Genomic DNA, 16,606 nt, shown 5'->3' with positions numbered 1-16,606 from the left:
ATTACACACTCAGACATGTTTTACTTTTGACCGCGTTTCGAGTGACTTATTTTACTTCATGTGGAGTTCCGGTACACTCAACTGCAAACACTTTACCTTGATTATACTTCATACAAATTTCAATTATCTGAAACATAACCTTGACATTTTGGTCTCGTCCCTTTCACAATGATGGGATGCTAATAAATCGTCTGATAGAGCTTTACGAAATTTCACCATCCTCAAGGTATACATGTATTATCATGCATCTAGGATATACATGTATATCAGTCGGAACTAATCTACTTGGTCATTTCCGCTACAGTAATACTAAAAATACCTTGGAAATAGAATAAGGAATTTCTTTTTGAATTATTTGCCGGACTTTCAGTGTTACACGGTCCAAATTAGTTCCATCCACCAGGTCGCGCATACAATTTCAGTTGGATATCACTTGAAATAAGGAACTCTAACTTTTACAAGAATTTCTTCACAAGAGAGGAGCTTCGGAAAAAGTAATGGAAAAAAATTCAACCAGTCTAAGTATAGTTTAAGAATCTGATTGCACAGGTTCTTCCGCCTAGTGCATTTTAATGGGAAAGTTTGAGTAGTTCCAATTGAATCATCCTCTAGACAAGAAATTTGTTTGCCGATTTGTAATCGCAAATATATTCAATAAATTAACGTAACTAGTAATGCATATAGTCAAGAGGTCGTTATGCCCTCTACCACATAAAACTTTTGGATACTTGTAGTGAGCGGTACTAAAACTATAAAATTTAAGCTGTTACATGTTACGAAACGGAATTATTAATTACTTTTCTTTATATCTAGCCATGGTGTTTCTACCTAGATATATAGACACGGAACCTGTAACTATTGTCAGGGAATCGATTTCTTCATTTGATTGTACTTAAAATCTTTTCTCGGGAGTTAATTCAATAGAATTATTCATTGGGAAAATAATGATAGAAAATAACACTGACACGACAAGAACATTCACTAAATATCTGTAGCTGTATCGACTCAGTGAAAATGTAAGCTCGAAGATGTTAATCTCCATAACATGGCTTTATACACCGACAAACAATTAAAGTAGACTGAAGCAAGGTTTTTGACGGCAGGTCGTTGACGGCATGCATGATGCGTTTTAATTGAATATCAGAGGAGGACAAAATAGACCATATCGCTGCAATATTTGGTCAACATGACATTTATGAGTATACTTTCTTATAAATAATTATAACCATACTGTATTTTTGATGATATTTAAGGAGGTAGACCTAGGGTTAGGGACACAAATCATTCAAACGTTGGTATTCAGCATTTTACATCAATCTTATGTAAGCATCTAATTGACTTGGATTCTTTTTCTTCTGCTTCAAACAAAAGCTTGAGAGGCTTTGGTGAAATTGAATATAATGCAAACATATCACTGATTTCATGAGTTATGTCCCTTACTCTAGGCCAACCTCCTTAAGGAACCATTGATAAATATGTGTGTGTGTGTGTGTGTGTATGTGTGTGTGTGTGTGTGTGTGTGTGTGTGTGTGTGTGTGTGCATGTACGAGGTTATTGACAAATTCATAGGTTATGCACATCTCCATGAAAACACATTTCCAATAAAGCATCCAACGTGCCCCATGGTTAAAATGTCCCGTCGTTAACGTCCCTTGGTTGACTTCACTCTTAGTTAACCCGTCCCTTGTTCGACGTGTCTTTTGGATAACGCGTTCTTTAGTTAACCTTTTCCTTAATCAATGTGCCTTTTATTGGTTTAAGAGTCTTGTCGTTAAAATCCATTGGTTTATTTGACTCATGAGGATTAGTTAATTTGTCTCTTAAGTTAGCGTGTCCTATGTTTTTTTAATGTGTTCCCAACATGTCCCTTAGTCAACATATCCCTCAGTAAACGTGTCCCTAAGTTAACTTATCCCCCGGTAAATGTGTCTTTTACTTAACCTTCCCTTGGTAAACATGTCTCTTAGTTAGCGTGTCCCTTGGTCAACGTGTCCCTTGGTTAACTTATCCTTTGTGCAACATGTTCCTTGGTCAAGTTCAACGAATCCATTTGGCTAACGTGTCCTTTGGTCAACATGTTCCTTGAAATACTTTCTTTTAGGTGCATGTAACCGGTCTTTCGGTCTTCCTATACTGAAGAAATAAGATTACTACACAAAATCCCTTACATCAATAAAAACATATAAACTACTCCTATATGTTACATGTACTAAGTATACATGCATTCGTGAAAGCGTACACAATGTTATATCTCGTTTGACAATGTGACGGATCGATTGCTTTAAAAGGCGACATGACACCAATTGTAATAAGATACAAAGTACATAAATCAGTTTTGTCATCGAAAATATAAGTAACTGGTATGGTTTTCAATGCGTTTTTTTTTTTTCGCGCAAGCGCAAAATTCTATTTATCTAGATATCTGTAGCAACCGAAATCAATATTTTTATTTGAAAATCTGCCTTGTTAGGTAATCGGGAAATACTCAATTAAGGATTCTTTTTATTTTCATTTTTTTAATAGCCGAGTAATATTTATTTCCTCAAAATTTTAACATTATTTTTTTCTTTCAAAAAAGATCCCAGGCCCTCCCTCACTAATAAAATGCCTAAGGATACTTGGTATACGTTTCCAAATTATATGCATAGTCTACTTTTCTAGAAATGTACTACAACTCCTTTAGTATTGCCGGTTATATACAAACTGTACATTGGTGACGAAAGTAATTACGAATGGACGAATAATTGTCTTCTTCAGGTAGAATAATGAAGTTTAGTACTATTTTTCCTGATGGACATAAATTTATTCCCAACAAGTGAAGTTATCAGTATAAAATTATATTAAAAGAATAACAAAAGGCAGACAATTGAAATGGCAGTTGATTTTTTTTTATTGTTCGAATAATTTAATGTTTTGTAGCTGGATTTTCAGTGATTACAGGTAAAATAAAATTACACTTAGTTCATTTTCAAGAACATAATGAGTAGCCATCAAATCATGTACGACCTAATATTCTGTTGGTATTTTCTTTTCTGAAGGAAGAAGACGTAGGGTAAGGGACATAACTCTTGAAATCAGTGATCATGTTTGTATCATATTCAATTTCACCATAGCATATCAAGCTTTCATTTGAAACAGAATGAAATCAGTCCAAGTTACTTTGATGCTTACTTGAGATTGATGTAAAATGCTGAATACAAACATTCGAATGATTTGTTAGAGTTCTTAAATGCGGATTAGTCTTTGTGTACACTAAATATTTACTTCCGCGAGGAAAATTTTTTTGTTTGTTCCGACCAAGCCCTGTCTCCTCAAAATACACAAAGGTTCAGTGATATTTGCTGTAAATGACTTTTTTTTCATACGATGAGTTGAATAAACATAAGAATTTTTAATGACAGAAAATCAAATTTAGTAGTAAACTGTTACACGTTACTTTATAGTTTCGTTTACAGCTAGATCTTGAACTACATGTGCATGATAAGTGTTTTCAGTAAGAAGTCTTCTCCTATTTCTCAATCCGTCTCTTGTTTCTATCACACATACAACAGAGCGGTGAAAATCTCGGCATATCACAGAGAGATGATCCGGTTTTCTCCCTCATTTTTCTGTCAAACTCTACACAGGATGTTCCAAAAACTTCATCTGAACAAAGAGCGTTCTTTGGAGCACTGTTTACAACTGAAAACATACGAGCAGACATTAAAAAATAAATAAATATATAAATATATAAAAAAAAATTGAAAAAAAATAAAATTAAGCAAACAAACGAACAAATGATCAATAACAAAAAGACAACATAAAAAAAAACAAACAAAAACAAAAATTTAATTAAAACAAGCAAAAATTGAAAATGAAATTACATGTACATGTATAGATCAATAAAATAATGATGATAGTTGCCCTTTTTGTGTTTTCAACAGATTTTCCACTTAGTTTTTAAAGTATCGCTCATAAAAACAACAGACATTACTATTGGTAGAGGTTATTCATGGTATAGAATAGTTATCCTCAATCCACATATGTTCCCATGAGGGATCGTATGTGGATCGATGAATGCGTTATCGTAACCACATGTACATGTAGGTGTAGAATACCCCCACCAAACAAACGATGCTTTTTCGGTCTAAAATGTAGTACATGTCTTTTTACGTTCAAATACTTCCTATATTCAGTTCTGTATTTTTGAGGAAACAATACATTCATCTCCCACTAAAATCAACCGAAATCAAACTAAATCAAGAACGATAACTCTTGCAAAGTGCAGATTTCATACATAATCTACATAATTCATTTATCAAAAATGCAACAACTAAATGACAAACTAACTTAACAGACAGGTTACGTGGTCTGTGACTGTTTTTTTACTAGAACGAATGTTGTCTATAACGGGCACTCAAAAAGGAAAAAAAGTTTTGCTACATGTAAATAACGTCGGGTTTATACTTTAACTTTAATGTATGTACTGGATATATGAAAGACAGAAAGAGAATGTCCAAATTTGTTTTTAACCTTTACTAGCCTTACTCATCTTTAAAAAACTGACTGAAAGTGTAAAAATTGTTTTGTACATTAGGTGACCGCCATTAAGGGAATAAACAACGGTCGGGTCTACAAGTAGCAAAAAAGTATCATACATGTACATGTACAGAAAGCAACAATCCGATGACAATCATTACTTTAAAGTATAATTACATTTTACAGTGACGGATTAAGAGATGTGATTCTGACCACTAGAACCATCCTTTTATTGGAAATTCAAACAATTTCGTGCCTTCTTTGTTATTGTACATTGTATGTATAATAACATTTGCAAAACTATTCATTACAGATGATATATTGTGTTTATATTGAAATTATTGTGACAATTGTATTGAAGGGGAGAAGACCACGCAAGTTGGAAAAAAACTCGTGTTATATCCTCGTTTGTTCTTTGAGCAAATAAAAATGTTTAAAAACTAAACAGAGAATACTTTCAATGTACAAGTACATACATGTATTTCCTAGGTAGTTTTTTTTTCGCGATTGACGATTTTCCAACTTTTCGCAAGTACTTCATTTCGCGTCATTATGTTGAAAATTACTATTTACTAAACGCTATTGATATGCATACTCGCGGGTACTTATTTTTGCGAAAAATATCTGAACGTAAAATTTGTGAGAACAAAATACAAGTGGAAATAAGTACAATTTCAGCATTTCATAACTCACCTGAAAACAAAATTAGAATTCCTGTGAGAAATAGTTTCATCTTCATCGTTATGTAGTTAACTCTTCAACTTCAGACAAATAAAATGACTTTGACGCAACAGATAACGACTGTATTCAAAAGAATGACCTTTCATATACCTACCCAGGTTCTCGTTTATGGTCACATTTAACGGTGATTTGATATATCTTAAGTTAATTAAATGACCGATAAATGACACAGGTGTTCTTCTTTTTCATTTCATGGTCAAAAATTTTGGTTACTTGGTATACATTGTATTTGAATAATTGGATGAAGAAAATTTCGAGAAGAGTTTTGATTAAAACCAAGAATCGAAACCAAGAACCACCCATGGTAAAAGTAGACCAGATTCCCGGGCTAGATCTAACAACAGCGCAACAACCAAATGAAAAACTAAGACTGGTTACATGTATGTGACTAAAAAGTGTTTCTGAACAAGAAATAAAACTGAATTCGATGGGTTTTTGACATGCATGAATCACCTATGTCTGATTTTTGTAAAAACTGCTACTTAGACACGAATATATTCAAAACGTGTTTTGTTAAGACAGTGGTTTTCGGTTTTTTTTGGTTCGGTTTAGACAGGGTTTTTGGTTTTTCGGTTAGGTTTAGACAGGACTTTTGGTTTAGTTTAGACAGGGGTTTTCGGTTTTTCGTTCGGTTCAAACAGGGATTTTGGTTCTTGTTCTGTTTAGACAGGATTAGCCGTATTACATTTTATATGACGAAGTAAAATGGGTTACTTGGAAGTATAAATCGCGTGGTGTTACATGGCAATCCCATCAAACCTTTGGTCACGGAATTCAAATATTACATGCAGAGGAAAGACCAAAAAAATCAGGGCTTTGTCTTACTGTATGAAAGAAATGTATGAAAAAGTTATACACTAACTTAATTAACTTCATTTTCCAACAAAACGTGTTCCATCTAAATTCGTAGCACCCGCGACTGAAAATTTCATGACTTCCTTATTCACTGTAACAAGACGTGGGGGTTAGAGTTAAAAAAGAAATTCGAAAAATGCATTCACCATTTCGCTGTACTTATGTGTAATGTTGTTTTTAGACCAGTTGCAGCCTGTCCTGTGGTTTGAGGGTTTCCTCGTCATTCATTGGCGACCCATGGGTGTCCTTGAGCTGACATTTTTCATCCTGGTGGTGTTGTCTCTTTGACATTTTTACCATTTCCATTTTCGTTATATTATATTTCAATATTCGACAATATATTTGCTTATGTATCACTCTTTCGTTGTTAAGGAGCTGAAAACGATTTACACCTGGAATGGCAACCAATTATGTTCATACAGTTATAGTACACCAGGTATACCTGTTTCTTCCAAAACGGTGGTTATCGCAAATACGGTTGTTAAACAAGTTCACAAAAATGGACACAGGGAGTAGGAAAACGAATATTTAAGGAATGTGGTTATTGTTTTCAAGGCAATCATTAAACCAATCCCTCGTTTAAAGGTCTCCACTATAGAAAATGATTCGAATATTAAAATAAATCATGCAGATTTAGAGAGTTTTCAATTGCCCTTTCATTAACATTGTCTTAGTTATAAAAACTCAAAGAAACATTATCAGTTTCATAAAATTGAGTAAAACATATTATTATTTTTTATCTGAAATCTTGATGTTTTCAAAAATTTTACCAACAAGTTTTCTTATCTCGCTTTGCACGCCATTTAATTATACCCCATCCCCTTTTTGCAACCTGAAATCCTGGATCCACCCTAGTTATTTCTAATCAAGCACTAAAAACAACATAACGAGATTACACATATACACTTTTTACTGGCATCTCCTGATTGTAAAATATAAATGAGAAAATATAATGTGGATATTTGTACATGCTGAAAAGTCATTATGCACGGAAAAAGCAGTTTTCACACATTACTTCACATCTTTCAAGGACAAATAATGATTTAATGGTAACAATGTTATTTGGTATCATCCCGATCCATTATTTCCCGATATTTAGACACATACAGCATGGCGCTGGAAGTTCTTTATTGTCACATATTGAGGTTCCATAAAGGTCTTGAGAAACTTTCTCAAGTTCCTCACAGCTGCTGCTGAATACGTGATCAACACATTCTGAGAATTCTGTTGTTCCAAATGTAACATCTAAAATCAAAAGAAAAAGAAAAAAATATTAATCAAGTACATGTATCTACTTCGTAGGTGGATTGGTATGACCTACAAGGTTACATTTTTTGTACATGTACATATTAAATCGTGTATTAACGTACATGGACATCTTATCGAACTGTCTAGATAACCTTACAACAGTTCTGTATTTAGAACATTTACAAATACAGTTAAGGGTTGATACAAAGATTTTGATCAGGTGTTTCAAAAAGGGGGAAGTGTCAACAAGGGAACAATTCAAATACACCATCATTTGAAATCAAACTACATGACGTGAAAACAATAAACAGATGAATTACATACACAATGTATATGGATTTATCAAGGACGTAAACAAGATAAACAAGACTTAACACAAGAAACTAAAGCACTAGTTAATGAACTCCCACACATAAAAAAAAAAACGTGTGACATCAGGTGCTCTGGAAGGGTATAAGCATGATCTGCCCCACCAGCGGCACCCGTCATATTGAAAAAAGTGTATAATCCGGTATTAGTATAGCAACACTAATGCAGCTCCCCCATACACTCAATACTGTAAAGTTGTTTTTAGAAGAACCTTCTTTTTGTGCATATTGCGAATAGTAGAAGAACCGCATAGAGTTAGGAAGAGTTGTTTTTTTCAAGTGTTATATAAGACACGTGTTCTTTTTGTTTTCTGTGGAACATCAGACCGTATCTTGCTTGTTCACATATACATTTGTATACATTGCACATGTCCGAAAATTTAAATGTTGGGTTACATAATAAACAATTACGATGCAAAACAAAACATTTGACGTGAGCCGTAACTACCCACATGTTTGTGTCGTGTTACAAATGTCAAACTTGCATTCATACCATCAATTACATAATGATGATATTTTACATGCAGATAGTAACGTGTAAGATGCGGTGGAAATAACCTTTTTGAAATGATTGGTACGAAAACAATCTTTTCTAACGCACTGAAAACCACAGTTTGTGCTTTACTCACTCGAAAGGAAGCAAACTCCACACACAACTATTAACAACAATGAAATCTTCATTTTAACGCCTGCCACACAAGAAAATAAATTACAAAATAATAAAATAAAAGTATTAATGTTGTGAGAGATTTAAGCCTAATCTCTCCGTTAATTACTGACATTTTTGAATCGTAATCTTTTTAAACTAACTAAATCGCAGCTAACTTTAAACCATAATACACACGAAACGAAAGGTTCTTTATTTTTTTAATATTAAACTGATAAACCATTTAAACAAATCATAACTTAAATAATGTACAAATATGGAAAAAGAGAGACAATCCTTGTCTTTCATTACATGTATTTCATTGATCAGACATTATATGTTAAATAATTAAAACACGTTTATTATATATTTAGTTAAAAATATACCTTTTTTGTATATCCATTGTAAGTGTTTGTTTAAACCCTATTGTTTACCCTATTTCACACCATTAGGCCTATATCACACTCCTAGGCCTATATCGCATGCACTATATATCACACACTTCTAGGCCTATATCGCATACACTATAACAGACTCCTAGGCCTACATCACAGGGCTATATTACATACACTATATCACACCACTAGACCTACATGTACAATGTATATCATAGGGCTATATCGCATACCCTATATTACACCTCAAGACCTATATCGCATACCCTATACATGTATCATATCCCTAGACCTATACCCTATATCATACCCCTTCATGAACCATACTTAAAGTATTATAGTTAAATATATGGTATAATTAACATGTAATGTCAAAATCTGTATCACATGTCGTATCAACCCTCGACCTATATCACCCCGCAGGCTGGTGTCCATTTGGGGTGATATAGGAGTCTCGGGTTGAAACCTTGTGTGATACAGATTTTGACATTTAATATTCAGTATGTATCATGATTATCAAATAGACGCTTACTGAATGTAGGAATACAACCTGATGCTATGAAAACATCGTTTATCAATTTCTAAAGTAACATGAGTGCATGTCAGACAGACACTACTGAATACAGGAATACAACCTGACGCTATATGTATATGGAAACATTGTTTATCAATTTCTAATGTATCATGAGTGCATGTCAGACAGACACTACTGAATACAGGAATACAACCTGATGCTATATGTATATGGAAACATTGTTTATCAATTTCTAAAGTAACATGAGTGCATGTCAGACAGACGCTACTGAATACAGGAATACAACCTGATGCTATATGTATATGGAAACATTGTTTATCAATTTCTAAAGTAACATGAGTGCATGTCAAACAGACCTACTGAATACAGGAATACAACCTGATGCTATATGTATATGGAAACATTGTTTATCAATTTCTAAAGTAACATGAGTGCATGTCAGACAGACACTACTGAATACAGGAATACTACCTGATGCTATATGTATATGGAAACATAGTTTATCAATTTCTAAAGTAACATGAGTGCATGTCAGACAGACACTGCTGAATACAGGAATACAACCTGATGCTATATGTATATGGAAACATTGTTTATCAATTTCTAAAGTATCATGAGTGCATGTCAGACAGACGCTACTGAATACAGGAATACAACCTGATGCTATATGTAAATGGAAACATTGTTTATCAATTTCTAAAGTAACATGACTGCATGTCAGACAGACACTACTGAATACAGGAATACAACCTGATGCTATATGAAAACGTAGTTTATCAATTTCTAAAGTCAAAGTTTCATGAGCGCATGTCAGACAGACGCTACTTAATTCGGGAGTATCTAATATTTGCAAATTTACCGATTGCAAGATGTCTATAAGTTTAAAACCAAATAGGAGATGATGGACATTTGGTGCATGACGCTTCAGTTTCTTTGGTTACGTGTTCCTCTGGGTTTTGGACGTGGGCTATAAATATACCCTTGGCTTTGAGACTACAACTCGAACAATGTTTTTGGATAGTTTATTTGAGTTTGTTTAAAAAAGTAAAAACTGTACATGTTCATGTATAAAAAATTCCAATATTTGGAGTAACGGAAATCGAGGTTCGTACCTTCGGTGTACACTACTTCTTACTGACTTTAATAAATTAAGACACTCTACTTAAGATTTGTTCAACGTAGACCCCCCCCACCCTTTTGTTTTGGTGATTCTCTGGGTCTGCCACTGAAGTATACCGCAGATACCAATAAAGCACTGGAAATTTGACTTGATGTATAAATACAAAATGTAGTGTAACATAAGCCTTTATTGACGTCGAAATAGGGATGGGAGAGTGGGTAAAATTGCTGCTGAAAGCTCTAGATAGGGCGCAAGAGAAAATACTTAACTAAGTAGTGTTCAAAAATCTAAAATGAATTGTCTCCCTTGTTCCACAATTACCAAATTGTGTTCAATCATATGCATTATAAACGCATGTCAAAAAGCCGGTATGGTTGTCGCACGTTGGATATGTGTCTTCATAACGTGGCGGATCCAGGAGGCAATTTGGGACCGGATCGAACCCTCATCATTTTGTAGGACATTTTATTTACATTTCTTACAAAATGTCGGCAAAAATGAACATATAATATACATGTAGTAGAGTATTGGAAACTCCTTTTCTTGGTCCCCTCTGGAATCCCTTTCAAAATTACTGCATGGTTCGCCCCTAATACTGAACTTGCAGATCATACATACTCTAGCATTTCGTTGTCACCTGATCTGATCGTGAATAATCATGCCACATTATCTTGTCACCAAATTAGACCGACCTTTGTTTCCTATATTCCTGACTTTGCGATGGTCTTCTTATCTTGTCCAAGAGCAGCATTAGATAGCCGTACATTATGCACTGGATAATACAGGGGCTGCTTACGTCACTTCTTATAAATTTAGGTATGCACAAATTTTTCAGTTGAAAGTAATTGTAAAACCTCTATTGGTGTTGTTAACTGTAATTTATGGTGCATTTTGGAAATATCACGTACAAATACATGTATACAGTGAATCCTGTCTAAACCAACACCTGAATAATACGAAAGCCATTCTAATACAGACACTTGCTAAAGTCCGTTAATATTTATTGAAATGTATTTTAACCATGGTAAATCAAAGATTTATTTTAACCGAACCACTTTTAAGTAAACAAAAAAAAAAAAAAAAAAGAAAGAAAGAAAAAAGAAAAAAAAAACGATTTCAACACATTTCAGAATATTATTTGTAGCTACAATTGTCTGTAATATTTAATATTCTGCATGTCAGTGTAGAAAGCGAAAACTTGATAAAAGTCTTGATATGTTGATGAGATTTAAACACAATAGAAAAGCCAGCACATGATCGCTTCACGCATACACGATCTCTGTGACTGTTTTATAGACCCTTTTGTGCTTACTTTTGAATAGTCTTCGAACATGCGCAGAGCATGCTCAATACAGGCTTCCTCGAGGAAATTGTTTTGTTCCACCCTGGCCCTACCTCGCAGAAGTGTATATTGGGCATTCTAATCAACTTTCCACAAAAGGGTCTATTTTTTTGTATTTTCCAGTGTACACATTACCAATTACAAGAGATGTAGAACTTTTTGGAATCAAGTTTAAAAACCCTGCAAACATGCAGACGCAACTTGGGACTAACACACATAGTGGATCAGCAAAAAATACAATTACTAGCAATACAAATCCCGCCAACTTTGCAGCAACACTTACCGGTACTGGAGCACTAAATAGTACTAATGTAGGAAACATAAACCCTGCAAATTTTGCTGCAACTCTGACTGGTCCTGGCTCCCAAAATATTGGAACGTCTAGTACCGGCGCAAATACAGGAAATATTAACCCAGCAAACTTTGCCGCGACTTTAACTGGGACAGGGACCCAAAGTTCATCAAATAAAGGAACATCGACAGGGCAAAACCCACATAAACAGGTCCCTGGGGATATGACGGCATATTTGGATCAATATAACAGTCAGTTTGGTAACCAGGCGGGCACTGTTCAACATCAGTTACACGAAAAGCCAGGTACAATAGCTGTTTTAGATAGTTATCTAGTTTAACATGTATCTGAAATAAACTTTGTCCACTGACAGCACACAGTCATAGACTTGAAAGCATTATTCCAAACCCTACTTTATTTTCAAGTGCGCAAAATAAAAAAAATAAGAATCCAAAGTAAATTTCTTATTTTCGGATATTTAGTCTGACAGTAAAATTGTGAAATATTTACATTTTTAGTAGCATCATGTGGAAGAGAATAAAAAACAGAATCGTTGATTTATTCATGGTTTTATGGCGAGTTAAATAGTTAATTTAACTTCAGGGATTACAGTTGAACCTCCTACGGTTGTTTACTGCACTCGATAACTGACGCAGTGATTCAAACTTTCACAAAATACTAATAAAATGATTTAAAAATGTAAAATTTCCTAGTTATACGTAGAAGTCCAGTTAACTACCTAAGGTATTTCTTCAGGTGATGAAGTATAATAGTCTAAAGGTCAATTCAGGCAAGTGTAGACCAATACCATTCCCTGACATATATACACGTAGTATATAACACCTAAATAAGTAACAAGGACTAAAACATGTACAAGATTCCATTATTTTATTGTCGTCAGTTCTAGGCGGAAGTGGTCTTTCGGCCATCAATGCACAGAATCAGTTACCAGGAACGTGTGTTAACTCCCAACCAGACAAGTGTCCAATGGCCTGTCAAAGTTTGGACTCAGTGACAGGATGTATCGTCTGCAAGTCGGGATGTCGTACGTTTTAAGCTTATATGTGGACCGGTACTTGACTGGCGTAAACACGACTTTAGAAGACTTAAATAGAGCATTATTTTCCCGTCATCACCGTATAAGTAGAATATAGTGATAATACCCTTTATCTCTTTAATCATCCCTTTTGTATAAGCAAACATTTTTTTATATGCAGTGAGAACTTTTTTTTAATACATATCCGTGTGGAAAAATTTGACGAGGATTGGTCCAACATGAAACACGCAATAACTAAACAGTAATTCTTGCAATGTATTTATAGCTTTGGAGGACAATTCAAAAAGATCCTACAAACAATTTTCATACATTGGATACAAAGACAAATGCGCTCAATAATAATTAGTCGAGAATTCATTTTTCATCTTTCATATTATTATGCTGACTAATATCCCTATATTTTTTTTATTAGAATCTAGCGTCAATATTGGTAATGGAGCGGTACAAATCTCATCACTAAGTACAGCCCAAACTAACAGACCAACAACCGTTGCTACAGTAAAACAGTCAGGTCAGTTGTTATGGCCTTAAAATACACAAATGTGCACCACCATGATAGAAAACATCAACACAAATTAAACTTCAGCGAAAGTTACCCGAATAATCAAGTCGTTTAATTACGTTCTCTACGATCACTTGATTTCATTTGAGAATAAAATGGAAAGATCTCAATGTTCCTGAAATAAAAAGAAAGACAGGAAAGGCCATAAGGAAAATGATAAAAGGCAATGAGCCCTTATTTTTTTTAATATTGATTTTTAGAAAATATTTTTGACGCTTTTCATCGAAGAAAAAAGCAGGAGATACATGTATATTTCCTCAAAATAATTATAATAAAAAAAATAGAAAATTTCATCTTCTGTACCCCCTAAGGCCCATCCAAAGAGATTTGAGATATTTTCCAAATTCCCTTTAAATAGACATGTTACTTCACGATCATTTTAGGTGTCTGTCCAGCTTTTCCAACTAATTGTCCCAGGGGCGGCGTGGCTATACAGAATGGTTGTCCTGTATGCACAGGTACTATATTGTACTTGTTCAAAATTGTTTTTGTCTTTACGGAATCTGATAGTCGTTTTTCATATTTACGGGATACAAGCCATTTTAGCAAGTTTTTCAAAGGGACGTAACCCACCAATACCCGACGACCTGGTTGGCGGTCTCATTTGGGAAATGAAGAACAGTAATCATTTTTATTTGAAACCTACGCTATTTACACTTCGGTAAGTACATTGTAGCTAAATGGTTTGAAATTAGTTATTCAAAAGTATCCAAGTACTTACCATGTACAGCTACAGTAAGTCAAATATTTGAATTTGAAGTCTACTGCTGTCCATTGCTACAATCGGACAGTAATAAAGCAGTATGTCGGGTTGGATGGCTACTTCCCTTTTCTAAAGATTAAAAAACGACGTCAAAGTGGGGAATATGAGTCCATTGCGTTTGAATTCTTTTAAGTTTAATGCATGAACGCAGACATTTCATGTTAACCGAATGAACGAAAATATATGTACGAAATAATAAATGGCAAAAGTTATGACTAGAACCTGTTTGTGAAAAACACAAAACTTACTGCAAATTTACACAAATGTAATGTTTTGTGAAAAAAAAAAATATTTGCGAATGACTGCACTGTTTGCGAATAACCATTTGAATACTTGTATAATACCAGTGATCAAATATTATGTAAGCACTGAAACAATGTAAATAATCAAGATAAGATCTATTTTTTTTTTTGCAAACATTGCACTACAATTATTTTGATTTCTTCACATTTTCTACATTGACCCCATTCATATGCGTTTTGTACCTTGGTAAATGGCATACCTCTACAATTGTTTGCAATACTGAAGTGAATCAAATTTGGTTTATGTGAGCATCATTCCCCTGATAACATAATCAACTTATGCAATATCGGGATCAAAGGTCAATTTCAACTGCACCATTTTTTTTTTATTTCCAATGCCATTAAATGTATCTACAAGGCCAAAAGAAACATTTATGAGAATCATGTGAAGTACAGGTATAACATAAGTATGATTATTATATGAATCGAGTGTTATATGATTAATTTATAGATGATTCAGTTTTCATATGGTCATCATATACATATAATTATGAACAGATATTTCATGACAGGGAGGGTTACATGTGCATGTATTTGCGGAAAATACCAGAATACTAAATTTATTGTGGGATAGGGCATGCGAGGGGAAAACATGCCTTTAAGTCATAGCACATATCATGGCTGAGGAGGAAAATAGCACAGTCATGTATTACATGTATGCCTATAACCAGGCAACCGTAAAAATGACCGAAATTGTAAAACTATGTTTAAAATACACTAGCTATCAATCAATCAATCAGAATCCAGTTTGTTTATATACGGTATAATTATCACAATCAAATGATAATTACATGACTTTCAAACATATGAATTTAACAACATATGGTTATCATATGTGGCATGTGTGTACATAGCAATCAGGTGAAGTGTTCTGCGTCTTCGGCCTCACAACTTTAGTTTATATTTCACTCACATTTCAAATCATGCTTTTAGCATTGCAGACACAACAACCAAGTTCCACAAAAATAATGACGACAAATGCACCAATTACCAAAGCTCCAACTAGTCAGTCTGTCGTCACAACGACAACTTCATCACCAGTCACATGCTCACCTGTTCGATGTATAGCGCCATGTAATAAAGGAATCAAATTTGATGCCAACCGATGCCCGATCTGTGTTTGTTAGATAAAAATAAATTCGGTAGAAATTTGAATTTTGTTATAGAGGATCTTCATGTTCAGTGTTAACAGTTGAGATGTTTTGATATACAGTATTTCCTTACTTGTACAATGTATATTAAATAACAAACAAACAAAAACGAAATGAATCAGTACAGAACAAAACAAAGAAACAAAGAAAAAAAACAAAACAACAAAAACAAAACCCAAACAAACATGTTTTATGATTCTTCATTTGTTTGTGTTAAGCGTATACTCATTTTGATGAAAATCTAATTAAGGTATCAACAATGAAAGAAAAGAAACATACACCCAATACCGCAAGTACGATTGAACATAATCTGTTTCCTGGTCAATATCAAAAGCAACCCTAGGATCGCTAAAGGATACAAAAGCGCAATTATTTGTAATGCATTTTCCATAGGGTACACTTCGCACAATAAACAATATGCACATAGAAAATTTATGTTTTTTTTTTCATAGCCAATTCTGAAATGAAGATGCATTTTCTAACTTTATCATGTAATTTTTACTTGCTGATGATAAGAGGTACCAGAATGACAGCAACTAATTTAAATTTGCTTGTTGTTTATCCTATAAATAGTGCTAAGACTGATTTTTTCACATCAACTTGTACTGTAAAACAAGGGTATACAATAAAATTGCATCAGAGCACACCAACACATATCAAAGCTAAATTAACAGAGTCAACATTTCAAATTTATAAAATGTCAGGATTCAA

At 33.9% G+C, this 16,606-nt stretch overlaps 1 protein-coding gene and 1 long non-coding RNA gene across 4 annotated transcripts; one reads left to right on the top strand and one right to left on the bottom strand.

Moving 5' to 3' along the window:
• Positions 1 to 7,012: 7,012 nt before the first annotated feature.
• Positions 7,013 to 8,424, bottom strand: LOC148602761 (uncharacterized). The gene is made up of 2 exons (XR_015916772.1): positions 8,360 to 8,424; positions 7,013 to 7,359 (listed from the first exon to the last, which is right to left on the bottom strand). It is a non-coding gene; the product is annotated as an uncharacterized LOC148602761 (long non-coding RNA).
• A 2,715-nt stretch (positions 8,425 to 11,139) lies between these two features.
• LOC148602760 (uncharacterized) lies at positions 11,140 to 16,171 on the top strand. 3 transcript variants are annotated; one of them, XM_088552854.1, is made up of 6 exons: positions 11,140 to 11,242; positions 11,892 to 12,365; positions 12,962 to 13,105; positions 13,530 to 13,628; positions 14,063 to 14,137; positions 15,678 to 16,171. In XM_088552854.1, the coding sequence occupies exons 1-6, from the start codon at positions 11,194 to 11,196 to the stop codon at positions 15,869 to 15,871; spliced, it is 1,035 nt and encodes a 344-aa protein (XP_088408980.1). In that variant the 5' UTR covers positions 11,140 to 11,193; the 3' UTR covers positions 15,872 to 16,171. The 3 variants fall into 3 exon arrangements, 2 of the variants coding, with proteins under 2 accessions (XP_088408980.1, XP_088408981.1); XM_088552855.1 differs by lacking the exon at positions 12,962 to 13,105; XR_015916614.1 differs by lacking the exons at positions 11,140 to 11,242; positions 11,892 to 12,365; positions 12,962 to 13,105; positions 13,530 to 13,628; positions 14,063 to 14,137 and adding an exon at positions 14,216 to 14,340 and having other exon boundaries at positions 15,678 to 15,899.
• Positions 16,172 to 16,606: the final 435 nt, after the last annotated feature.

This window comes from Perna viridis, chromosome 11 (genome assembly GCF_037379345.1).
Source record: "Perna viridis isolate PV_CMFRI_1.1 ecotype Kerala chromosome 11, ASM3737934v1, whole genome shotgun sequence".
Taxonomy (NCBI): Eukaryota; Metazoa; Mollusca; class Bivalvia; order Mytilida; family Mytilidae; genus Perna; species Perna viridis.
This window is presented reverse-complemented; position numbering and strand designations above follow the sequence as displayed.